General features: G+C 34.5%; 3 protein-coding genes across 6 annotated transcripts in view; 2 read left to right on the forward strand and 1 right to left on the reverse strand.

Annotated features, from left to right (window-relative positions):
* Positions 1-526: 526 nt before the first annotated feature.
* Positions 527-3057, reverse strand: LOC123523993 (keratin-associated protein 6-2-like). Its single transcript, XM_045301843.2, has 3 exons — positions 2604-3057; positions 1678-2276; positions 527-725 (listed from the first exon to the last, which is right to left on the reverse strand). The coding sequence occupies exons 2-3, from the start codon at positions 2267-2269 to the stop codon at positions 706-708; spliced, it is 612 nt and encodes a 203-aa protein (XP_045157778.2). The 5' UTR covers positions 2270-2276; positions 2604-3057; the 3' UTR covers positions 527-705.
* Positions 3058-7159: 4102 nt separating this feature from the next.
* LOC128555974 (heterogeneous nuclear ribonucleoprotein A3-like) lies at positions 7160-12663 on the forward strand. The gene is made up of 2 exons (XM_053539843.1): positions 7160-7649; positions 12584-12663. Exons 1-2 carry the CDS (start codon positions 7160-7162, stop codon positions 12661-12663), a joined length of 570 nt encoding a protein of 189 aa, XP_053395818.1.
* A 3736-nt stretch (positions 12664-16399) lies between these two features.
* LOC123523990 (uncharacterized) overlaps positions 16400-27768 on the forward strand; it is a 50054-nt gene continuing 38685 nt past the window's right edge. The window contains exons 1-3 of one of the 4 annotated variants that reach the window (XM_045301836.2): positions 16406-16647; positions 20334-20472; positions 24536-24865. In XM_045301836.2, the coding sequence (XP_045157771.2) occupies positions 20394-20472; positions 24536-24865 (409 nt within the window). In that variant the 5' untranslated portion in view covers positions 16406-16647; positions 20334-20393. Of the gene's footprint in view, positions 16648-19133; positions 19264-20333; positions 20473-24535; positions 24866-27768 lie in introns of those variants that run through there. The other 3 variants (XM_053539349.1, XM_053539348.1, XM_045301837.2) reach the window with 3 other exon arrangements.

A 27768-nucleotide genomic window follows, 5' to 3' on the forward strand; every position in this document is an offset into this window, starting at 1 on the left:
TTTGAAATCAAACGAAATCTTTAATGTTTGTTGATGCTAAAATGAAATGAGTGATGTTTTGTGTGCGCTTTTTATATAACTGCGTTAATGAAAGAAGTCCGACAACATACAATACGGAAGGTACAATACGGGATTTTGGAAGGTACAATACGGGATTCTTTTTCAGCCTGTTCGTATTTTCTTATGAAATGCAAGCTGTACTTTTGACAGAATGTATATAGGTATATAATAAATACAAAATATCAGATTTTCTACAAGAATAAAACCTATAAAACATCGAACTACTTGTACTGAAATTGATATTTTTGACGATATAGAAGTGTAGCAAACATCGTTTTATTTAACATGGAAAAAACTGCAGCGCGGCTAGCGCGGCAGATACATAATAGATACTTGTTTACATAATACCTAAACTCACTTGACTACCAATGAATTTTCTAATCCTCGAAAGAAAGGAAAAGTACAGAAACCTACCGCTTTTAGCAGTATCTCATTATCAATTACATGTACATAAAGAAAAATGATCCCTTATTTGAACAATTTATTAGCCAAAACCATATCGCACAATAACATTTTTTTTTACAAAAAAGATGAGCGATGAGACTAGATGCAAGATGACCAATGAAGAATAAAAGAGAAATGCGTATTATGATATTTGGATTTTAAGTAATATCCCGTGGTTGAGGAATTGGTTCTGGTCATCACTCAGTAGCCATATCTGTGTCCTGAAATAATAAGAATTAATAAACTTATATAGTTTTTTGAAAAAATAGCTGAAAACTGAAATTGCGACTGTTTTTTCACAAACAGTGTGTCATATTTAACATAATGAAATAGAAAAAGCGGAAAACTACAGGTCGTCCAACACGACATGAACGAAAATGTTGCAGGGATTCCATGAAAAGTAGTTAAAATAACGGCTTTGCCCTAGACGAGTAAAACAATAAGCAGAATTTGATTTAAGGGAAGAGAAAAACTTAATTGAATTAAATGAAACGATTTTTTTACAACGGTCCGTTCATTTGAACATGCTTTTGAAACTTAATCTATGACGGAGAGCATGTCTATATCGAACAGTCACTAATTATTTTGCTCTTTTGATATTCGTCTTGGCGAGGGAACGGTGTATGGACATTTTGATATTTGAGTAGCGGCTTTATAAACGCGTGTGGGGAAGTCACGTTGAATATTTGTTGTTATGTTGTTGAATAACTTTAGAACTGCCATATATATATAATGTTTGTGACGCGTTTCCCTTAAATTTAAAATACCCGATATATAAGGTCTACAAAAAATTGTATGTCTTTAATGAATACTTAATTTCAATGGCCATTTTTTAAGGAAGTGAAGCGCAAGTTTACTATTATTATTTTGGTTTTCATGAAATAGGGCACATCTTCAATTCACAAAATAAGACACGGATGATTAATTTAATTACTTAAAAACGAGACCATTTTCAAATATAACTCCCTACCGTAACAAACGTCATGACATAATTAACCTGGTCAGCTATAAGAAATATCGTGAATCCGCTTTAGTTAAAATTAAGACTGATGTGAGTTAACTTCATGAAACAGGTCTTTGTTATACTTTATTATATTTATATTGCTTCAACTTGAGAGATATATGCTGTATTTAGTAGTGGAAAAAATATGTTCATGTAAGTGTCATGCTTACCAGAATAATATGACGGGTAATGCCCGTATTGGTGCCTATAGCCATAAGTGGAATATGGATAACCATATCTACGTCTATATCTTAATCCACCGTACAGCGATCCGTGTCCGTGGCCTCCATATAGCAAACTAGAGCCGTATCCTCCATAGAGAGATCTAGAGCCGTATCCTCCATAGATAGATCTAGAGCCATATCCTCCATAGAGAGACTCAGAGTCGTATCCATCGTAAAGAGATGATCCATACAAAGAACCAGAGCCGTATCCTCCATAAAGGGATGAGCCGTATCCTCCGTAGAGAGAACCAGAGCCGTATCCTCTATAAAGTGACCCACGGCCATATCCACTATACAATGAGCTGCCATAAAGCGATGATCCATATCTACCGTAGCGAGAGCCATAACCGCGTCCATAACCTGAACTATAATATGGGGAACCATATCCGATCATACTGTGTCCGTACCGTGTATATCCTGGTCTGTCGTATATTGAACCATGACCTATACCACTACTGTATGAGCTATAATATCCTCCTGGGACAGCAGCAACCAGAGCAACGCCCACAAGAGCAAGGAGCAAGGTCAAGGTCTTCATTATTGAACTGCAACAAGAGAATCAAAACTGAAGAAATTTCATAAGAAATGTCATGAATTATTAAAAACTACATTGATTAGATTGATTAAAGATTACATAATATCTTAAATGAACGATATCACCAAAAGTTGATGAACAAAATTTAATAAAACGAACCTAAAGCTCCCGATTCCAGTAGTTTATCAAGACAATGTTTTATTATTAATTGCGACGGAATGAAAATATTATCACATTTAACATTGTTTGCACCTTTTCAGAATTTTATAACTGTAAAAATTCACAATACATAATGATCCTGTTTTGACATTTTAAATCAGTTACTTTTAGATCTCACCTGATATTCCTCTTCTGTAATTATTCTGTTCTATGGTGAAATGGCTAGAGTGTTTGAGGGTTAAGGACCCGGGTTGTTATTATTTATAGGAAACGTCAACCACACAAACAGGAAAAAATAAACATTCAAATTTCACATCAATTTTTTTTTTTTTGCAAAGTCATAATACAGTTTTATTTGTGGTAAAGATATAATAAATAAAGATTTAACTAAATTTCGTTCAGAATTCTGACACATTTAGTAGTGATTACTAGATCTATAACCGTCCTAATTAATCAACCACCGTCAAGTTTTTATTTACTAATGATAATAGTAACGTTATACGTCACTTACGGCGGTCTCACGCACATGATTATTGTTTATTACCTACAATACAATTGATACAAAAATACTCTTTCCTTTGCTTTGTGTTTTTAGTTTGTTTGTTCTTTGTTTGTTCAATTTTACTATGTGAGGCCGTCATGCCCTAAGGTAAACAAAGTGACGTCATAAAATGATGACCGTTGTGAAATTAATAATGATGTAAACATGCGTGGTTTGATAGATAGGGAACTTCTTACGGTCGTGCAAGATGAGTGTGTCAACGTACTTTAATGTTAACAATTGAACAAAAGGATAATATTACACTGAAATTCGCTATTGTGCTGTATCATCTTAAAGACATGATGCTATAAACATTAAAATATTTCATTGTCAAATAATAACTTTTAATATAAAAAAATCTCTCATCAAATTTAATTTAACGTAGCTGAATGTAAAAGGTAAATAAGTATGTGGTGCTGCTTTCACACTCAAATATTGCGTTATTTGTTAAAAAACGCCAGGCTTTTAGTGTTAATGAATTTTCCACATTAACAGTCATTAAATTTGGTATTAACGTCATTTTAATGGTAGTACACATAATTTATTTGGTTGGTCATATATAGTGTTTATACATACATACATACATACGTACATGTTATTTGGTGTAGTAATGGACATTTTTTTCAAATACGAAATTGGGCTTAGATCTCAGTTTAATAAACAATTCAGCATTTCCTTGTAATGCCTACTGCTTACGGGATGTTGAACGATATAAGCATGTGCGTATTGCTAAATGAACAGTAATTAACAGAAACTACCGTCACGATCATAATAAATTATACACGGTAATGAATTTCTTCTAAAGGAGTGTTTGATATATTATGATGGAGACAGAATAAGTAAATTCTGATGGTTAAGTTTAAAAGACAAGAGCTGACCGTAAGACAGCGCGCTCCACGTTTTGGGAATTTGACAGTAAAATGAATTTATGTCTCAATAAGAGTCCCTTACTTTAAAAGGAAGATACACCAAGATATAGAAATACCCTACTACTCAGAGAGGATTAAAGATCAACAATGGACGGGATACTGACATTCTGTATTTTGATGGAATTAAATTATGTCAGAAAAAAAGAACAGTCCAAGAAACTACATGCACATAAAGTATAAATACTTTGCTTAACTCAGATTATATTTCTATTCATTCTAAGTCTATTTTTTTTTATTAATTAAATCATGATTATAAAGAAATATTTTTTATTTCAATTCATTATCTTTTAAAGTACCAAAGATATGTCTATAAACGAAGCTTTCGAAAAGATTTAACATGAAAGTAATTCCAAGTATAACAACTTGGTGACCTTGACCTTGGGTATAATAGGCCCAGCCTCTGCACATACTTTGTATACTGGACTATGTTTATGTGAACTTACAGGAAGATATAAGCAATAATAACAAAGATATAACAGAAAAAAACAAAGTTTGCCAAAAATCTTTAACCTTAAAAATAACCTAAGTATAACACCTTTGTGACCTTGACCTTGGGTATAATTGGCCCAGCCCCTGCATATACTTTGTTTGTATAATGGACAATGTTTATGCGAAGTTACAGGAATATATAAGCAATAGTGACAAAGATATGACAGAAAAACAAAGGTTGCCGGAAAACTTTAACCTTAAAAATAACCTAAGTATAACAACTTGTTGACCTTGACCTTATATATATTGAGCCCAGCCCCTGCACATACTTTGTTAGTATGCTGGACAATGTTTATTATTGTGATGCTACAGTAAGATTTAAGCAATAATAACAAAGATATGACAGAGAAACAAAGGTTGTCGAAAAAACTTTAACCAAGAAAGCGACACGCCGACGCCGGGGCAAGTAGAATAGGACCCCTATTCTCCGAAAAGTGGAGTTAAAAATCAATCACTATATTGTGTTCGGTACAGTATACATGAAAAATGTATTGTCAGAACTCCGGACTTCCTTTGGATTTGAATGTATGCAAATGACATGACGTGTTTAAAACAAGTTTAGCCAGGTCTTTGTATACAACCTGATGGATTGGGTAAACGTGTACAATACCGCTGTTGATAGATCATTGGGCGAGACCACTTTAAAAATGCATACACTTAATCATACAGGTAGCACCGTATAAGATATCTTCTATTTTAACTTTAATTAGTTAGTAGTAAGCAGTGATTGGCTTATATTTTATGAGGATGTTATAAATCACAGCTAAATTCAAAAACTCGAGAAGAAAATGGAAGAGAACTCTTCGGCTTACAGTGGTAAAACGTTACAGTAAAAGATCCCCGTTGTTGTAACAAGGATTAGCAATCAAAAAGTGTAGACAGTCGGGACACTTCCCTCAATACCCCTACCCCTTTCTCTATCCCATTTTTTAGTGTGTATATAATTAGTATGTACATGTTTTCTTTTGTTTGAAACAACCAGTCTGTTATGTCTTTCCTTGTCGCAGACCTATTTTACGATGCATGGCTATGTGGCCGAGTTGGGGATGTTTCTGTGCTTCCGGGAAATCTATTCTACCCTTAATTTTTTTCATAGGATTGTTGCCTGCGTCTTTTTTCGGGGGGGGGGGGGGATATCAGTAGGCCAATAGTCAATGTCGCAGTGGCATTTAAGCTGAAACCTATCAATAACTGCAGAATCTTTTGGCCTTATGACCAACGAATTAATTTCTTAAGAGGATCGCCTGTGGTCGGTAGATAAACCTTGTGATTTTTGGATAAGCAGATTTAAGATCAATGTCACAGTGACCTTGAGACTAAAATTTGTTTATTGTATACAGCCGTTTAAGTCTGCTGCAGCTCTGTAGATAACACCTATTGTTTTGTGGTCATTAGGTCTTAGGTCAAGGTCATAGGCAGAGATGAAATTGAAACTAACACACTCAGATACCTCATGGGGCTTAAGTTCTTTACAAACAACACTTGATTTGTTTTGTTTGTTGTTGTTTTTTTTTTTGTCAAAACAATTAATGAAATTATGGGTACTTTTGGCAGGTCGTTCCACATCCTTCCGCCACATTCATTGAAAACTGCTCCTATGTCAGGTCGGCAGAAATACATGTTCAGATATACGTATGCACGTCTGCTCGCAATATTGCTGGATCTCTTTATATACAATTAATTCTTTATCTCTTCATTTTGGAAATTTGCGCGAGTCTGTAATATAGTTTGAACTTTTTACAGGCTATATGAGGTAAAAAAAAAGTGTTGTAGTATACTGTGGTATGATGAACATCCCCATTTTCGAAATTCCAAATGTTTGGAATAACTCGAAAATATCCACGTGACTATTAATCAGTGCATAGGTGGCACGGTCGTTGATTAATCATGACTGAAGTCAGTTTATCGGTTGATGTCGAAGCTAGACCAAAAGCTCAACTTCCAAATTTTTTAACCGTGAAATATTATAAAGTATTTGGCAAAGTTTGAATGCGATACCGAAGACAACCGTACATTTTCTAAATGCACTTGATGGTATGAATGGGATTTTAGTCGATCAAACAGTGATATGTAACACTTGGTTAACATAATTTGAAGACATTGGGGAGTTATGAATGATAAAAAGTGTCGCCACAAATCACATCACTGATTCGCTGACATCCTTCTTAATCAGCACGCCATTGCTTTGAAAAACAAACACATAAAAAATAGTGTGACAATGCATCTTTAATGCGTCCCAGGATAAATGACTAATGACACTACAAACTGAAAGGTTTGTATTTTAGAATTTGTAAGGAGAGGCGTCTCGGCTGGGTTATGAAAGTTCTTTCTATACTTTTGGCAATAAAACCTATGCTTTATGCGTTAGGCAATACCATATATCAAATGAAATAAGAAATGCTACTGAAGTTAATGTATTGTGATAGAGTAGACGATTAATTGTCACTAACTTTTTTTTGTTTAAAAGGTCCGAGCCTTGTTAAAAATGACATTTGGGGTTATTACTTTACGTGTATTCGGTGAGTCTTTGAATGTTTTTCTTTAATATTTAAAAGAAAGGTAAAATCAACTTTTTCGAATTAGCGTAAAGTTAACAATGTTGCGGCATTTGCTTACAAAACATAGAATGTAATATGTTTATGAAATTTTAAAGCTTCTTATGAATTTTTAAAGAAAATCACAGGTAAGGCATCTTTTTAAGTTCTTGAATATGCTGTTTCGGCTTATTTTCATTTATGTTTCACGGAATTTTTTCAGGTACAAACTGTAGCAAGTATGAAGATTTCTCTTGTCACTGGTGTCCTATTATCCGTGTTATGTTGTATCAAAGCTCAGGACGGATACGGGTATGACAGCTATGATAGTTACGGGGATAGAGGTTATGGAGCAATAGGCTTTTATGGAAGACGAGGCTATTATGGGGGAGATTATGATGGTAATGATGGATATTATGGAAGGGGAGGCTACTATAGGAGAGGCTTTGATGGTTATGACAGTTATGGAGACAGAGACGGATTTTACGGACGGTATAGAGGCTATTTTAGAGGCGGGTATGACCCATATGACAGATACGATGGTTACGGTGATAATGGGGGATTTTATGGTATGTCAAGACGAGGTTATTTCAGTGGAGGCATTTATGGTCCATATCGGAGCTTCTATAGACGTGGTGGTTTCTCTCCGTACGGCGGTTTCTATAGAAGAAGTTTTTATGGCCCAAGATTCCACGGTTCTCATTTCCACATGCACAGACGGTTCATATATTGTAAGTATATCATAATTCATTAGCTTATTAGATTTCCGCAAAGAAATATTGACGTAAACAATTTGTTATTTACGAAATGTTTTGTTTCATTTTCGACGATTCTGACAAATTTAACATATCACTGTACAACAATTGTCATGCTGTTGGAGCCCGCAAGTAGAATGTGCATAAGATTACTACATTTCTTTAATACTGGCAACAGATAAGAGAAATTATAAGAATATTACAACATTTTCTAAAACTTTCTTTCAATACAATCAAATATAGAAATTACATACAAATGTATTTTATCTTTCGCATGATCATAGAGTCTTGATTTCCATCTTAGTCCGCTAAAATTGCCGATGTCATATTCTCATACAATTAGATGCAGCAGTTGAACCATTCACTGTACTACTATTTTTAATTTGGTAAAATTCAAAAAAAAAAAAATACATTCACTTTGCTGATACTTCAACAAAACGTTAAGTGATCGTTTAATATCTTTACAATTTCAGAGAGCATTTTTCGCAAACGATATCCTGACTGACGTAACACCCATCATCTATAGAAACGGATCAACCTTTCCTAAACGAAGAACAAATTCAATCTTCTCTTTAATGTTTGACATAGAACAAAAGAGAAATAATTCTTTGATACTAAATTTAGTGTTTCAGCAAAGACCATATAAAACTATTCGGCAATAAAAAGGAAAATCTTCAAAAATGCTCATTTTTTCATTTCCAATTATAAATTTAATGCTTGCATGTTTGTGCTTTCTGAGTTGTATATAGATTACTACGACGTTTACCCACTTCGAAAATGTCACAAAAATACACATAAAAGTAGCGTAAAACGAGTAAATAACATTTATAAGGATACAGAGGTGTAGATATTGACTCTTCAATAAAATATGGTCGAATATCAAACCAAATCTAAAATTTATTCCCAAGCTATGACAGGATAGAGGAGTTATTTTGTTTTTGTCAATCCTTTCTTGCATTAAAACGAAACTCACTTGTTTGTACATTGCAAAAATATACGTTTATTTTTGTGACGCTTAGAATAAATAAGCTGATATCATGGAATTACTTAATTTTGTTTGCTTTTCATGTCAGAAATTTGAAAAATAAATACGTTTAATAATATGAAAGATATTAACAGAGGTATAAAGAGTGTGTTAGAAGTTTCATTAAGTCTGTATTAACTAGAACTGGGTTGTATATAAGCTAATTCTACGATATATAACTACTAGGTATAGTTCGGTTTTAGGTCAGCGGTGTTTTTGTACTTTTAATAATGGAATGGTCCGTTATTTAGTAATGTTATTCAGTACGATAGTTGTTTTTACCTAGATAAGGCAAAGTAATTCATGCTGGTTTCCCTAATCGGCAGACGAGTTTATGAATTTAATTCTCAAACGTCAATATCAAACTATATATAAAGTTACTGACTACTGAAAGGTATATACACTATAACTCGATTATAATAATCATACGCCAGAGTTACTGAGTTGCATATAGATTACAACTGACTTTATATAGATATAGGCTGGTTACCACCAAAGGTAAGCCTACGCAGGTCTAGTCACAAGTAGTTCAAATATAAAAACACGAAGTCCTAATCTTTCTTTCCTATCCTCGTGCCCTTCATCAATAACATCGTGTTTTCTTATGTCTTTGTATATAGCATTCTCAACGAATATGCATGCTAGATCAAAATTGCGGTGTAAGAATATAGTATCTCAAAAAGAGATACTGAAAGAGGCGACAAGAGGTAAATTTAGATTGTTGTATTTAATTATGTGTAACGTTTTTATGCAAAATGATAACACCTCTTTTTCTGTTCCTTTTTGTATAATAGCCAGATATTTCTTTATCGAAATATAAATCTCTGATATCTCTTGATATTCTAGAAAGTGTCGAAATAACGTTTTTAATTAAGTGGACTTTATATGAAATAAAGGACAGAAGGATTTAGTAGTGTTCAGCCTATAAACAACTATTAAGTGTTGTACATGTAATAACAAACTACATTTGTACATATATTAAACTACTAACGTGTGGTATATAAACTACTGCTGAATTGTGTACAAACTACTACTGGCTGGTATTTCGTTCCTTGTACGGTATATAAGCTACCACAAAATTGTGTATTTACTACTATTGAGAGGTGAGTAGTATATTTTACACTACTGAGTGGTATAAATATATAAACCACTATTGAGTGGTTAAATTGTTTAAAATACAACTGATTAGTACACTAAACAGAACTAATAATCTGTCAGTATCTATTCCGTAATTGTGATGAATGTTTCATATAAGATTAGATTCTATCAGAACTGATACTGAAATATTTAAATCCAAATATAATGAGAACAGGTCAGCTCTCTATTTTCGCTGACGGATCAAAGACGATTTTAAAGGTAGGTTTGCTGCTGTCAGCCACCTTCTCCTTCAAAATTACGTTTGCCAAATAGCGAAACAATGTTTTAGCTTACGCAAATGCTATTGACTTAGCACTAAACTTTATATAAAAAACTGAAGACAATTTATCATCTTTTCTCACTCACTTTCTATTTTACGGTCGATTACCGCGTTTCAGTATGTATCACTTTGCATTCTATCGAAAACGCATGTTCCTATCGCATGCTAGGTAAAAATGGCGGCGTAAGAATTTAATGTCTCGAAAAGAGAAATTGAAAGAAGCGAAAAGGAGTAAATTCGGCGGGTTGTATTTAACGCACTGTAGTTTTCTTATATAAAAGTTAACACCCACTTTTCTTTTTGCTTTTCTAAAGTAGCGATATAGTTCTTTATGAGAATATACGTCTCTAAAAATCTGATATGCTAGAAAATGTCGAAAAACCGTTATAAAGTATTACACTAAGTGGATCTATATGAAATAAAGAACAGCCGGATTTAGTGGTGTTCAGCCTATACTGATTTAACCCAAGTGTAAATACAGTGATATTATTAAACGCGTTATCCAATTCCGGTTGAAAATACGCATAAAATGGGTTGCGCGACATCCGGTGCCGGTGTTGCGCTTGATAAAAGACGAAAGTGACGTAGGTAAACATGTTTTTGCTCAGTATGACACAATTGAAAGTGTTTTCGAAAAAAAGCAAATGCTACTAGTATTCGGCACGAATAAAACATCACATGTGTGAAATATTTGGTTTGTAATTGATCACAAAATACTCTGTCTGCACGAAGCGTGAAAAAAAATTAAATCAACAAAAATGCCAGTCTCTGACCTCATGTGCCTTACCTGTGGTATGATAAACCAACTGTAATACTGTAGCGAATATAACATTGATTTGCTTTGAATCCTGCTTATAAGGACAGAATTTACAAAACAAAAATCCGCGCAGTCTGGTCAGGATCCATGCTGTTCGCTAACGGTTTCTCTAATTGCAATAGGCTTTGAAAGCGAACAGCATGCGCAGATGCGCAGGCTGGTCTGGATCCATGCAAAGCCACTATGTTGGTTTTCTCATGGCGCGGCTCATATGTATATATTTTATCTTAATGGCAATCGTTATTGAACAACGCTTCGTTCTATAAACTTCGTGATATAAACTCTAATTTAGTTGAATGGCACCAGTGGAACAGATCTGCTCGAGGTGAGGAAATTGTCCATTCTCGCTGTCAAATAGGTCATAACCTGTTTGACTAATTCTTATCTTCTGACCTGAAGTTGTATCATGTCAAGCACGACTTACTATTTATTATATTTTAATTGCTTGTGTGGACTTCGCTTCACAGCACAACACATACTTTGACGATTAATCTTTGAAAGAGTGGTCTGAAACAGTTTTTATCTATGTCATCTTTTTTGAAAACAGACAGGCATCTGTCATAATTTGTTTGTTTTGTTTTGGGTTTAACGCCGTTTTTCAACAGTATTTTAGTTATGTAAGGTCGGAAATAACCTAACCAGCATTCCTGGTTTCTGTACGCGTACAAACCTGTTCTCCGCATATATCTGCCAACTTCCCCACATAAATCAGATGTGGAGGACGAATGATATCGGACACAATGTCTTTTATCAAATCGTCACGGAGAAGACATCTGTCATAAAATCTGATCATGAAATACTTTTCTTCACATTCATTATGTTTACTATTAATGTTTTAGAATTATTTATATGTTTTACATCACATTCTATGTCCTTTTTGTGACAATTCATAAAATCTAACTGACAATCTTGTTATTGATAGAGAATGAAAAATGATCGCTCGCAGGCTAAATTCATAACAATAAAAACGTGTAAGAGTTACCGTTCATAAAATCATGCGCCTGATTTATAATATTGCAGTTTTTGTTGAAATAACCAGAAAATCACTTTTTGTTGAAAACTTAACATTTAGTTGTTACGTTATCATTACTAGCTGACACATTTAAAGGAGGCATTCTGAAATGTACACTTTTTAAATTACCTCCGTTTAACAAGAAAAAAGTGTGATAATCCTGCTGATATATAGCAAAACCTGCCAGTAAAAATGAACACTTTTTCTATCAGAACTAAACCGTTACTAACTAGCTATTAAATGAGTATCCAGTTTAGTACCCTCGTTAGTAAATTTTGACGAATAACCACATGGAAGTATAGGTTGAAGAGTGGAAAAAGATAAAGCTATGCCCTGTAGTGGATAAACTGAAAGCGTTCTTTCTGGAGTATTGACAACGGACGGAGGTCTTCCCCTGTCCAGATGTAAAACGTTTACGCGAAAAGAAAAGGCGCCATAATTCCGGGTGTTATATTCTGTCAAACATCAAAGCAACGGAAAATGTGCCACTGGTAATTCCCAAAGCACAAAAGTTGTGAAAGGATGCCGATAAAGAGACTTCGACATGATTTTTGTAATGATATCAGTGAGAGAATTTGTTCGGGTATGGACTACTTTCACCAAAATTAACTGAAAATCGTTATCGACTTGTTGGTTACAGCAATGCAGATCTACAATGGAGACACCGAGGTACAGGCTGCAGGGCACTTGTTGCAGGGAGGTGTTGTTGAATTGGAATAAATAAGAATACTTGTTCCGGGTGCTTATGATGTAACTCTTCCTAGCGTTGAAGCACATTCCCCATGGAGTGGCCTATTTCTGAAAATCCTTGAGTTCGTTTGGTAGCCTGATGTGGTCACATGGTCACTGGCTGACCGTATGGTTCTATATAAGAGGCAATCATTTGTTTCCCATTTTTGTAAATACACCAAGAGCAATGTTGCCTCGATACCTCCACAATTGTATTTTTTTAATTAAAATGTAAACTAGAAAACGCATCTATGAACATAAACTACTTTATCAAATATTACTGAATTCTTTTTTGCCAAGAATACAACAGATTACCGCATGACTCCTTTGTTTTGATTGGGTTAGTATTGAGCGTATCAACCTCAAAAACGCACGAGCGCAGGTTGGTAACCAAATACTAACCTGACTACTAGGTTAGTTTGTGAATATAAACCTGCGCTCGTGCTTTGCAAGCAACATACACAAAACACGGTTATACAAAATCAAAATTGTTTCTTCCAAACAATTACGTAGAAAAGTACGAGGATGATTTTCCTGTTTGATATTATTACACTTTTGAAAAAGGTATGAATACGAACAGAGGCACTCTGACGAATAAATTTATTGTTGGAACTTAAATATTTTTTTTGTAGTTCCAGCATATGCAACAATTGTTTTAAATGTTCGTTTTGTCATGTAAACACACCTGCTTAGTTCAATAAAGTAAAACACAGTGCTTTGCGTCCGGACAGTGCGGCATCGATCCTAAGCTCCTTAACGTTTTGAAGGGTGACAGTGTGTAATCGTTCTCCACATTTGAGTCATATGAATGTGCTAGTTACTTTATTGTTGGGTTTAACTTTATACCGACACATTTATAGGTCGTATGGCGACTCATCAGCTTTTGATGGTGGAGTCCGAATGACCCCAGTTACCTCTCTAGGCATAAGCTCATCAAGAGCGGGCACCACCGGCCTTCCATAAGTCAGTTAGACGGCCATTATTAGCTCTTTGCAAGGCTCCGAACCCACAGAGGTTAGGGGTATCCACAAAAATAGTTAGATTAACTGACTACCGTTTTGTTATTGAAATAATGTAGAAAAACGGCTAAAACTATGTAAAACAACAACAACAAAGCAATCAAACAAATATTTAGTTACGTTTGGTATTCTTGAGAAAACTGCAGAAAGTACATATCTGTACTAGTTTTTACTGCTTGTAAATTTAAATAATAAATAAAAGCTAAGTTATTACGTGCTCTCTATTGCGATGGAAACGCGGTACAAATTTTATGTAAACAGAAAAACGTTTTAATTTATCTCATACTGTAACAAGAAATATCTTTAAAAATGATGGTCGGCGAATTGTAATAAAGAAAGAAGTTTATGAAGTTTTCATCTAATATTCATCTTTCATCTAACATTTTTCAAATTGCAAAACTAAACACCGCACTTTAACAATTTAAATGGTTCTCTTTTAATTTTTCGCAAAGGTTTCGTAGGGTTGCAATTTTGTTTCGTTTATCCTTAGACGAATAATTACAGCAGTAGTTTGATGAAGATTCATGAAGCGGTTCATTAGAAGAGGTCATTAAACGTGTTTATATTTTTAGCTAAATTGGTCCCTATCCCCATTTGTAACAAAATAGCAGGAGACCTTACGATATTGTTACACATCGAGTTTGATAAAACTCCATTACATTTTAGTGGTTAATGCGAAGAAAGGCATATCTACTTTTAGCTACAGTGGTCCCTAATAGGGCCAAAGTTCCTATATAAATAAATTTGGAAGAGGACCTTACAATGATGCTCCAGACGAAGTATGACAAAAATCCACCAAGCTGTTCATGAGACGCTGTATAAAGGCATTTCTAGTTTTAGCTCTAGCAGCCCCTAAAAGGGGTCAAATGTCCCAGCTAAAAAGTTGGCCGCGGGCCTAATAAAGATGCTACAAATCAAGTTTGATTAGAATACATGAGAAAAAATCAATTAAAGGACTTTTTTTATTTATTATTTTTATTTATTCCTTAAATAGGCCAACTGATCCCGCTTTAACAAATGCATATTCGCTATTCATGAATCTTTGGACAATGACGTCACACTTACAAAAAAGTGAAGGTCAAGCAAATCATACAATTGTAATTATTTCAATATTTCTGTTTCATAAGCAAAGTTTGACCGTAGTCATATCACATAGATAAATTGTATGCAACGTACCTTCATTTCAGTGTAATGAGATTCAGCCATTATATAGCATATATATAATAAAACAGATTTCAACTGAGTTCAATATTTGCATACCATACTAAAGAAAAATATTCATATATAATAAATCAGTTAAATAATTTATAACAAATATATCAAAGCAAACAAGTACTCATTTTAATATACAATCTGAATAAGTCACAAAAGCAAGAAACCTTTTCATATACAGACGACAATTGTAACAAGAAAAATCTTTTAAAAAGCACTTCTCTACATAAAAGACTCTTATCACACCCTTATTCATGTGATACGCAGACCGTATTCAGCTCTTTCTTTAATTTGATATATGTTGGTATTTGAACAGGTTTTTATCATATTTATTAAACTTACTTATCATTTTGAGATATATCAATATTCTTGCTAAATATACTGAGCCAAAATTAGCTTTAAAACTGTAAACAGCGTCGTTTAGGATAAACGCTTTGTCTACATTTCACTCAGCGTAGCACAATCAACAGAGTGAAAGAAATTGACACTCTCGTCCAATCAGGCAGAGTGTTGCATATATCTTCCATTTTGATAAATTATCTTTAATGCGTTATCAAGTAGTTTGATTTGCAAACTGAAGTCACGTGGCATAGGTAACGAAAACGAATTTAGACGGCGTTCGCCGAAAAAATATCAATTCAGATATTTTTATAGTGTCGTCAAATTTGCTATCTTATAGGCTTTCATGTGAGTCTTAAATACTTTGATACTACAATGTACATCCCTGAAGGCATGTCCCCTGAAGGCATGATTGTTAGACTGATTGGCTTTAAACTGTTTTCAACATTATTTCAGATATAAAATTTGAGGTCGTTTTAGGATTCTACAACTGTTCATAGTCGTTCTACGCATATAACTGAGCTATATAACTCCTAGGTGGAGGACGAAATAATGACGCACTGTCTTCTGTAAAGTGTCCTTTCCATTCATGGTCTTGCGCTCTACCTACGGAATTAACTTAACAGGCTTGATGTACATCTGAGTTTTAATTTGCTGCCCGTAGTCCAAATTTAATGACAATATTATGAGACGACAACTTAAAAATACAAAAAAAAAATGTATAAACAATTAGCAGAACACTGAATACTGAGAACTTTTGTATTTTAAAAAAATCTACTGAGCAACGTTTTGAAGATACTCCAACCTTATTTTTTAGCAAACAGTAACTTAGAGGAAAGATTATTATTCAGCTAATTGGTTTTATGTAAAATACAATTTTTCATCTGTTACAGTAACAGTTATGCTTTGTTTTTTTTTTTTTTTTTTTTTTTTTTTTTTTTTTTTTTGGGGGGGGGGGGTTAGACCCGTTATTCAACAGTATTTCAGTTATGTAACGGCAGGCAGTTAACCTAACCAGTGTTCCAAAATTCTGTCCCAATGATAAACTGTTCTTTGCAAGTAACTGCCAACTTCCTCAGATGAATCACACTTGGATGAGAACACATTTCAGATAAAATGTCTTTTATCAATCGTCACGGAGAATATACTATTGTTCAAATTCATTTGATGTGTTAACCAGTTTGTTTATCTGATAAGTTGTATGAACTTGAACCTGTGTTGTTATCGATAATGCACTCCATACGAGATTTCATAACACCGTGAATATTTGAACAGCGTAATGTGAAACTGCTGACATCATTATTTTGTACAATGGTAACTTTTCAATGACATTTGTGTCGAAAAATATCAATACATTAATGGATTATGTTTTTATGGGGTATGGATTTCATAACCGTCTGGACAGGTATATTTACTTACATTCTTTAGCACTGACAAGAAAATTCACAATCAAGCCTGCCTCGTGAAATACATATAATATCAAGCCAAAATCTATTTTCACGTGCCCTTTTTTTTTTTGGTCAAAAAAAAACAAACAATACACCTGAACATTGCGTTTATTTGTGTTCACTTAGCACTTGATCAAGTTAAAGTTTTGATTGTTGGAGTTTTTAAAATTTGATTTTCCTTTCCTTTTTGCAGAACCAAGATAGAGATATTTTAGCATATGAATAAATTTCCGAAATATACAACTCCTTAAGTATGATTTTTAATGTGACTGACAACATTAAAAGAAATGTTTAAATTGTCTCAGAACTGTTTTCCATTTTGGTAAAATCACATCTCCCGCATGTCGTGGAGGGGAGGACACATATTGATTTTGTGTCGCGTCCCCCGAAGTGTAGTCTCAAAACCTGGGCGAAGGGATCGTAAGTTCTTGTCTGGGATGGGCTGCAATGCATAAAAAGGCTCAGAAACTTACAAAATGTGCAAAAAGTTGCACAGAAAACGACAACACGAGACTTGCGTCTTTCACTGCTGTTATTCTGTCTGAAGTGCGCATGCGCAGGTGAAGCATGGCGGGAATAAAACCCAAGAGGCCCGTCACCAAAATACAAGCAGGTGAATGAATGTATGAATGTTGCGTGATATAAATCAACAGTTAGAATGACTTACTGAATGAATGGATGATTGATGAATGAATAAATGACTATAATTTTGTTATGACTTTCAAAGTGGGACTTCTAAATATATGAATATTGGAATAGGAATTTTTATAGGATCTCTATTATATATAAAACCATATACAACATAATACAGAAGTACAATTACAAAGTATAAGGACATTACAAAACATATACACAATAATTAGACATAAATATACATAATGACATGAATCAGACATAAATAGACATAATGGCACGAATCAGACATAAGGACCATAAACATAAGGACCATAAAATATAAATATACATAATGACATGAATAAGACATAATGAACCTTAGACATAACTAGACATAATTCAGACATAATGACCCTGTGACATCCTTCCCCTCTTAGGAAAATGTCGTCCCGACATTTGTACAAAGGTTTTAGATGGAGTACAGTACATGTATCTGTAGCTAATAAAACTAGCACTTATTACTATATACTAATGCCTAAATCGGTACCAAACTGCTAAGTCTAGTGTACCAAATTAGCTTCTATAACCATACTATGGATCAATGCCTATATAATAATTAAGAAAACGCATAGCTGGATGTTTTCAAAATATATGCATTACTAAGCTTTGAAAGCCCCATTAAGTGCCTTCCCCGGGTACATCCGCAGTACCGCCACAATACAAGCCCTTCAGGGCACCACAGTGCACTGAATGTTGTAAAACACAGTTTTCAGTACTAAGTCCTTCATTACTGATATACAATGTATATCCTTCATAAAATTATTTTAAGAACACTACAATCACAATTTTAGTTAAGTGTTCTTATGATGCATACTTCATAACAACCTATTAGCAGCCAAAATAAACTCTGAAGATTTAAAAATAAAACTATAATACACATTGTAACTTCAGGAGTTTATTAATTGTACAATAAAAGAATCTACAGTTCCTAACAAACATTTTTTTTTGCTATTTTGCTCTACTGAAGATCAAATATCTGTATTTCAAATAATTACAGATAAAAACAAGTAAAACCTCTGTAACCACTGTTTGTTAAAGATAACCTTCGTTAACTCAAGTCATCCAATCATCAGTCATCCACTGTGACTTTTTTTGTCTAACAGTTTTTCTTGGACTAAATGGCTCCGAATCTGGATTTAATCTTGGCTGACGTCTAGCTGGAATTATATATTTGGATGGACTAGGTTGCTGATTAGTAGCGCCTGTCAGTGAATGTCCAGATACTACACTTGCATCCATCTTTTTGGTTTGGGATTTTCCTCTATCATCAAAAGCTGGAAAGTCGCCATATAATTATTGTGTTTATGATTGTGAACACAGTGAGTCGTAAATCACAACAAAAACAAGAAAAACAAAATATTATCCTCCTAAGTTGCGGAAATAGGTGACATATTGTCTAATACAGAAGCTGACCATTGTATGAGAGTAAGGGATAAAAAGTATTAAAACTTGATAAGAAATTCTAAGCAATTTTATTCAACCTGGTATAACATTGCAGTCGTGTTAAAGAATCTACATTATCGAAAATAGGGAGGTAATATTATATAACAATGATTTTATTGCATTCCCACTATTGACCTAACTGTGTTGATTTAAGCATACATTAGATAATAATTTATGTTGACTGTCTGACCGTACCTGCTGTTTATGAGATATCATATATTTGTTCATATCATGTTTTGACAACACCTGGTATAACTTGGCTTGTTCTAGCCGGTAAATATGTTATTTTGTTATCATAAAATATTTTCAAAGTTATATCAGTGTGGGCACTCTTTGTGCAAGGCTGAGGATGTACAGTGGTGTGCTGTAAGGGTTATTTAAGCAAAATATCTCTTTGTAGCAAAAATGGCGGAATTTTAAACCATAATTACATGCGCTAAAGAAATATTTGGTTAGTAAGTGGATTTTGTTTTACATTTCATAGAATTAACGGCCTAGTGCTGTGGTGCAAAGCCTATTCCTTAGCAACATTTCATTTACAGTTGAATAACTGTAAAGACAAAAAGTTTACAAATAAACGTATTGATTATTGACATAATTATACCCATTCCCTTGTCAATATGACATATCTGTATATGTTTTAAACGCTCTTTCATGTAGATATGCCAGTTTACCTACGACCCACAAATTCTGGTCGCTTTCTTTCACAGTAAACCCTTTTTAGGTAGAGTCAAAACACATTAAGCACATTTAGCTTGACTGTAAACATAAGTTTGACGAAACGGATGATTTTCTGTGTATCCCTTGTATTTCTTACGATGGTTATTGATCATTTTCCTTTCCGTTTATATCAATTACTAGTGCACACCAATCTGTTTTATTAAAGACAGAGTTTTACTTGATGACAATAAAAAACTTACGAAAGATATTCTTGGTCTATAGTGCGGTCATATGTGTGTATTTTATAAAGAGGACTGGTCTTTGTTTTCCTGTCAGAATAAACAAGATAATTCCAACGCAAATTGTGATTAGTGAGTCAACTTCCTGACAAGAAAGCTGTACTTGCAAACTGACATCTATTTGTCTAAAATCACCTGCTTGATACTTTGGTAGATACTTTCTTTCTCATGACCTATAATTCTTAGTAGTATATTTATCTTCAAGAAGAATAACAATAACCCTTACCCTGCTAAATTTCTACAAAGAACTTGCCCATCTTTCAATTTGGACAGTACCATTTGCTGCTAAAAAGGGCTACCAAAAAGATACTGAGTGAATGGCAAACAGTGGATGTACAAGCAGATCATGATTAGCACTGATCGCAAAGGCAGAATAAATCGTGTCCAGCATGATGAGTTAACATAAACCACTGTGTAATTAAAGTACTTTTGTAATCAAAGTGATTTCACTCTGTAGGGGTTGTACAGTACACTTCAGTCTGAATGAGATACTGATCAGTCATCACAGAATTTATTTCCCTGATGTACATACATATAAGGTTGTGTTTCTGATCTATATATTTCAGCATCTTCAGAGAACTAAGAAGGGATAATATTGATGAATAATAACAGTTACTTATAGGAATATGAGAGCCATATATATAGTAAACATCTGGCTAGCATGTGCTGTATCATGTTCGGCTGTGTTTGGTTTCATCTTCAACAGTAAGTTGACTTTGAGTATAATTTGTTTTGGAATGTAATAATCAATTGAGATGCGACATCTTATTTGAGGATAACTTCGTGCTCAGGTGAGCTATTGTACCTGTCATTGTCCGGCCTACGTCCGTCAACATTTGCCCTGTAAACACTAGAAGCCACAGTTGTGATCCAATCTTAATGAAACTTGGTCAGAATGTTTGCCTTGATTATCCCTAGTTTCAACTAGGTCATGTGGGTCAAGACCTAGGTCAGTAGCCAGATCAAAGGAAACACTCTGGAGTTCACAGTTTAAGTTTGAAACTCATGAGAAAATTGGTCAGAATTTTTGTCTTGATGACATCTAGGTCAAGTTCGAATCTGGGTCATGTAGGGTCAAAAACTAGGTTCCCGGTCAAATTAAAGGAAAGCTTTTTAACACTATAGAGACCACATTTATAACCCTATCGTCATGAAACCTGGTCAGAATATTTATCTTGATGACCTTTAGGCCACATTTAAGACTTGGTCATGTGAGGTTAAAAACTAGGTCACTAGGCAAGATCAAAGGAAAATCTTGTTAACATACTAGAAACCATATTTCAAGTTTGAATTTAATGAGAATTGGTTCAAATGTTTTTCTTGATGATCTCTGGGTCAAGTTAGGATCTGAGTTACATGGGGTAAAAAACTTGGCCTCCCGATCAGATCAAAGGGAATGCTTGTTAATACTCTAGAGACCATATTTATGGCTCTATCTTTATGAAACTTGGTCAGAATGTTTGTCTTGATAGCCTTTACATCAGGTTTATTTCGATCACCTACAAAAACTAGGTCACCTGATCAAATCAACACTCTAGAGGACAGATTGTAAGTTTGAAACTCTTTATAATAGCCACATTTACACAAAACTATCTCGATTCCTTTCATGGCTTCTAGAGTTATTGCCCCTGAAAGAGGAATAGTTTCTAAAGTTTGTCCTTTTAAGCCATTCAGAGGTTTCTTTTGCTTTAATTTGATACAAACTTGCACATAAAGTTAATCTTGAAGATCTCTAGTCCAAGTTCGAAATGGTCGTGTGGGGTCAAGAACTAGGTCACCAGGTCAAATCAAAGGAGGTTTACTGACCCCTTCCGCCATATCTGCGAGTTAGATAACACTGATATCAAGGTAGTTCAGCCGTTTGATAAACCGTAAGTGATGGTGTAATGTCATTTTTCCGGAAAACGTAGAATAAAGCCTGGATTCGGCGCACGGAAATAAAATCTGTTTCAGTTTAAGAATTTATAGCAACTTGTGAGTAAAATGACAATGGCACTGGCATCCGGTACTGATAAACAGCAGATCCAAGGGCATTTCTCGATTTGTATCTCTTTCCAGACAGATGATATTTAAGTTTGGGAAACAGGAAATAGTCGCAGGGAGGCAGGTCTGGCGAAAACGGAGGGTGTGGAAGGACGGTAACCTTCTCTGACTCCAAAAACTCGGTCACAATGCGTGCCTTGTGAGCGGCTGCATTATCATGCAAAAGTCGGAGGTACTTAAGTCCTGTTTTGGGGCGGCGACTTTTGTAGTAGTTCTTCAAGTTTCTTAGAACAACATTTTTTATAGAATTTTCCTATGACCGTACTGCCTTTTGGTACCGGAATTTGAATGATTGGACCCTTATGAGTGAAAAAAAAATACATACAAAACCTTCTTCACCGTTCGTATTCGTTTGGCAATACTTGGGCGCTAACATTTTTGGTGACCCAAATTCGGTTGGAATACTTCCGCTTTGGTTCAAAATAATAAACCCAGGTTTCATTACCAGTAACATATTTCAAAGACCTTTTTGCTGTATTTTAGGTACATGTTCAGAGTGTTGTTTTTTTTGCCATTGTTACACGGGTCCTCTTTTGTTCATCGTTAACAAATGGGGTATCCATCTTGCATTTATTTTTCTAAGTTTTAGGGTGTTTTCTTCAAATTCCATGAACTCGTGCTAACGACAAGTTTGTCATTTGGGCCAGTTGCCTTAAGTTGAATCGGGCATCCTTTTTTAGCAAACTGAGGATTTTTTTCGATGTTACCTTTCGACGTAGTTGTTGTAGGACGATCTGTGCGAGCAGCATCTTTGAGTTGCTGCTGTCCGGTCCTAAATTTAGCTACCCACCTACAAATAGTCCTATGAGACATTTGACCCTCCCCATAAATGTCGCACACCTCACGGTGAATATCTACAAACTTCATGCCGAGTAGCGACCTACCTTTTATGTAGGCCCTAATTTCAAGCACATTTTCAGCTCTTTTCCAAGTCATTTTGTGTAAAGTGTAATGAATACGCTATAAAGCAATGTACACTGTACCAAGGTCAGTGAACGTGTGAGCGCGATATTTACCTATGTTACGATTCAGTGATCATTCTATCGACACGAGGTGGTTTTGTGTATACATGACACGATTTCCGCGAAATAAAACACAAATGACATTATTTTTGGAACATCCCGCGTATGAAAAATTGCGTGAGGTTCAAATTTTTCAGATACATCTAGCAAAAAATTAAGCACAAGACCCTATCTTTTTTATTTGCTGAATTTTCTAAGTATATTCTGAAGTTTTGAAAAATCAAAGTTTAATCTATTTCTACATTGTAGAAACATTGTCGATCCAAACGTGCAGAACTACCTAAAAGACGGTAGTCTGTTATTTGGTGTATTATGAAACTCATATAACCTGTCTAGAACAACATATTTCCTCATCTTATTTCATAAAAATTGATTTCTGAAGCTAAAATAGATAAATTTATGTTTTACAGATTTGAAAATTCATCCACTCCTGAAACATCTGAACGCATCAGTGGGCACCCATGTTGAATTCAACTTAGACAATGTTTATTTACTTTCTGTAAATCATCCTCTTAAATAAATCAGAACATGCTTTTATTTCTACATGTTTTACAGAAATGACTCACACAACTACTAACTTGTCCGGCAAGTTAATTTCACTTCCAGTTCCAGACCCCAAGTCAGAGAGACTTTAATATCTATATTTACGCTGTAATTGACACAAACAATTTTGCTTCTACTTAATGAAAAATGAATGCACTATAAGTATGTTGTTTAAGATGTATTTTAAACCTTTCCAAACACATTCCATGTAACATTTGTTATGTCATGACAAACGTTACGCAATGATACCTGATTAAGTATTACTGTTTCTGCGCGATAAAATTGGAGACAGGCAGAGTTTAAGAAATTATTATTAATTGATGTTGCAGAATCTGTTTAGAGAAAGTCGTGCAACATTAAAACAGAACTCTATAATAAAACTGAACCTGGAATGGAACTGATGTAACATCTAGTCTGTCAACATGAGTGTGGCCAATTATTGAATTGATAAAAAAGCAAAGTGTTGTTTTGGCAGTTTTCATACTACTTGCATGATAAAATCAGCTATATCCCCTAGATATTGGGTAGGTTGAACCACTTGCTACATCTAGCCACAAAGTACTTTGATCAGCTTCATTTCATAGTAATCTGGACGTTTACACAACGGTAATTTGATAGGATTCAAATCTTGTCAGATAACTCCATTACTTCGACAATATAGGAATGGGCAAGTATTTTATGGCAGTAGTGTACAGATAAATTGCAAACAGTTTTGTTGAGCGTATGCTTTACAAATTGACAACAGACCACTAAAACAAATATTTTACAGTATTTGCAAAGGAGAGCCAGGAACCAGACGTAAGTCTTTATCCAGTGGATCCAGCAGTTTCATAAGACATCACTTTCAGGTTTAACAGTTCTTTGCACAGAAAATCAGACACTAAGGACCAGATAAGATTTTTTCGGGGGAGAGGACAAGTTCAAAAGTGCAAAAGATCCTACAAAAAAATGGGAAAAATACCACTGAACTTACAATATATGAAGTCAGTGAAGCAGATCAACATTTATTTTTTTAAGTTTGTTGCACCCTGGGTAATTCCTGAACTTCAAGTGAAACAGTAGTACCCATGCTGAATGTTTTCCGTAAGTGAGGTATCCCATGTGCTTAATGTCTATATTATGCTTTTAATGTTATAACATGTGTTTTCTTCCATGTACAGATTCACCAAAATTACACAATGGCACTCTTATCCCGTTAGATCCCGATGTTTGCACCTCACAGAATATCACATTTACATGTACGCTTCTAAGTACTCCAAATTCTAGCAACTCCATTGGCTTCGCTGTGAAAAATGAAAGTACGAATATGGAGTTTCTACCTGTGGACGAGGGAAGAATAACTTTGATAAATGAGACCTCATCAGAATTTAAGATTTACAACATCAACGCCACAACTTACTTCTTTGTTAGATGTTACTACTGGGAAACTTTTGGTAATGTTGATGATACATCCAAGCAGCTGGGTAAAACATCTACAGCATCTGTTTACCGTAAGCATCTCAAGATAGGTTGGTCATTTTAACTTTTGGGGTTGAACTAATTCCAACATAAACATTTTGGTTTGGAATAAGCAGTATGTCAGGAAATGAAACATAGAAAAAGCTCCTCAAGAGTATCAAAGCACATTTTTGAGAGACTGCATTTGGAATTCTGAGGCATCGTCTTATTTCTAAAACAAACACGTCGGCTTTTGAGTGAAAAGGTTTAATCACCAAACATTTGTATCTCAAAGTCAGAAACAAGAAAAAGCATTCATAGGCCTAATGGAATTCGTGAAACAAAAATGAACCGTGCCATGAGAAAGCCAACATTGTGGCTTTGCGACCAGCATGGATTCAGACCAGCCTGCACATCCGCGCAGTCTGGTCAGGATCCATGCTGTTTGCTAACGGTTTCTCTAATTACAATTGACTTTTAAAGCGAACAGCATGGATCCTGACCAGACTGCTCGGCTGGTCCGGATCCATGCTGGTCGCAAAGCCACTATGTTGGTTTTCTCACAGCGCGGCTGAAATGTATTCACAATGTTACTGCAGATGGGTGGGGTACTTGATGGCATCAATATTTGCTCGAAATTCATAAACGGTTATGACAACTATTTATTTTTCTTGGACTGCTTTATTTTGATTTTATTGTAGGTACTTAAAAGGAAGCTGCCCTATCACCTAATTTTCAGAGTTTGGCTTGGATTTCTTTTGAGGACACTTTTCCTGTATTGTACTTGACTAAAAATTATAAATCAGCAATAAAACTTCATGTTTGAATTAGTTTGATGTTCGGACATTTTGTCTTGTGATATAGCCGGTCTATGAGTATATAGTTCTTCTGTCAAAGTGATATATTTTTTGTTTTCCTACTAAATTAGAAGTATTGGTTTTGTTTAAGTATTTCAACCAAATAATTTTCTACTTTTAAATCCGCTTTACGAAGTGTATAGAGAGCTGTCCTACTCACCCAGCATCAGTATCAGTGTCGGCGTCAGCATCCGCGTACTCGTACAAACCTTAGTTAAGGTAGTAGATGCACTTTTTGTTTATTTCTGTCAAAATTTCTCGATGGATTTGCTTCAAACTTAAAAGAGTTATTCCTAAGAATCACACATATCGTATGGCATAAGTGTAACAACTTTCACACCAATATTTTATAAATTATGACTACTTTCTACTTTAAATAGACTTTCATTCTTAATGGATTTGTTTCAGACTTGCCATAGTTCACATCATCCCCTGCAACATATAACATAATGGTCGTAACACATGCACTAGTATGAATTATGCTCATATTTACTTAGAATTTCAGGTTAATTTGGAAAAACTTTCAGTATATCTCTGTTAATACTAACTGGATTTGATTCAAATTAAGGGCAATGTTCCACATCATCATCCAAATCGAATGACACAATGTCCATAACTCTAGTACCAATATTTCATGAATTATACCCTTGTTTAATTAGAATTTCAAGTTACAGTTTTGATGCATTTTCACTATAATATATTTCTGAATCGGTTTAATTGAAAGTTAAAACTGTCGGCATGTATTATTCAAGATGCATAATAGATATTTAATGAATTATGCCCCCTTTTTACCCAGAATTTTATAGGAAGGATGTAATGTATTTTCACTCTTTCCTTTCACTCTTTCTTTAAGTTATTACTAAATGATTTGATTTAAACTTGAAATAGTTCTTCCACATAATAACTCACATCATATGACACTGTAATATATATAAGTGCATTACTCGAACAGAAATATTCCGTGAATAATATGTCTTTTGTACTTCTAAATTCCAGTTATTTTGTTATCTTTTATGCACTTTCACTCTATCTCTGTTATTAATAGATATGACTCGCTTAAACTCTTAAACTGTTGGACTAGCATTCACTTTGGAGGATGAATAGTTGAGCGTGCAGTTTCCCCGATAAGCTCTTTTTTACATTTCTTTTATTACTTTCTGACTTTTTTTTGGTCAAATTAATGAATTATTTATTTACACTTTCTGTTTTGTATTGGAAATTTACTGTTTTATTCAAGTTCGTATTGAATGTCAGAAAACTTTGTAGCTAATAAAGCTTACATGTTGCTATGAAGTCGGTATACATTTAGTTCAGTGTTGTGTTATTTATTTTCAGATAAGGTAGGATCACTCTAAATAAATCTTCTTTTAATGTTATCTCTTGAAAAATATTGTTGAAAGAGCCGCCCCATGAGAAAACCAACATGGCTTTGCGAACAGCATGGATGCAGACCAGCCTGCGCATCCGCGCAGTCTGGTCAGGATCTATGCTGCTCGCTTTCAAAGCCTATTGCAATTAGAGAAACCGTTAGCGAACAGCATGGATCCTGACCAGACTGCGCGGTTTAATAGGCTGGTCTGGATCCATGCTGGTCGCGGCTCAAATTTAGTATTACACACATTTCATTGAATTAGACCCAGATATTCTTCTGTTTCAAACTTATATGCATATCATATTAAAGCATTTGCCAACTTGTTTGTTAGATTCTGATAAGAATCTGATAAATAATTTTCTTTTTTGTTGGAAATGTGTTGTTGAAACCATTGTTGAAAAGGAGTATCAACAAATTTAAAGAAACAGATTAAGGTATCGTACACCTTTGTGTACCCTTCAATGTTTTATATGTTTCACTGTGCTTGAATGTAATCACGCCATGTACCCGGATAATCTTAACTCTGTTCAGCGACCCTAACTCAGTGCCAACATGGCGGATGTAAAGCCGATACAACTTTGTTTTCTGTGTAATTACGATGTATAAAGAAATAATTCTGTTGTTAAATCTATATACATTGATCAAGTGTATATTTATTTCAAAATGTATCATGTTAAATATATCAACCCTTGTGATTTCAGGTGGAAAAACGACGAACAAGGCAACT

This window comes from Mercenaria mercenaria, chromosome 3 (genome assembly GCF_021730395.1).
Source record: "Mercenaria mercenaria strain notata chromosome 3, MADL_Memer_1, whole genome shotgun sequence".
NCBI classification, from domain to species: Eukaryota; Metazoa; Mollusca; class Bivalvia; order Venerida; family Veneridae; genus Mercenaria; species Mercenaria mercenaria.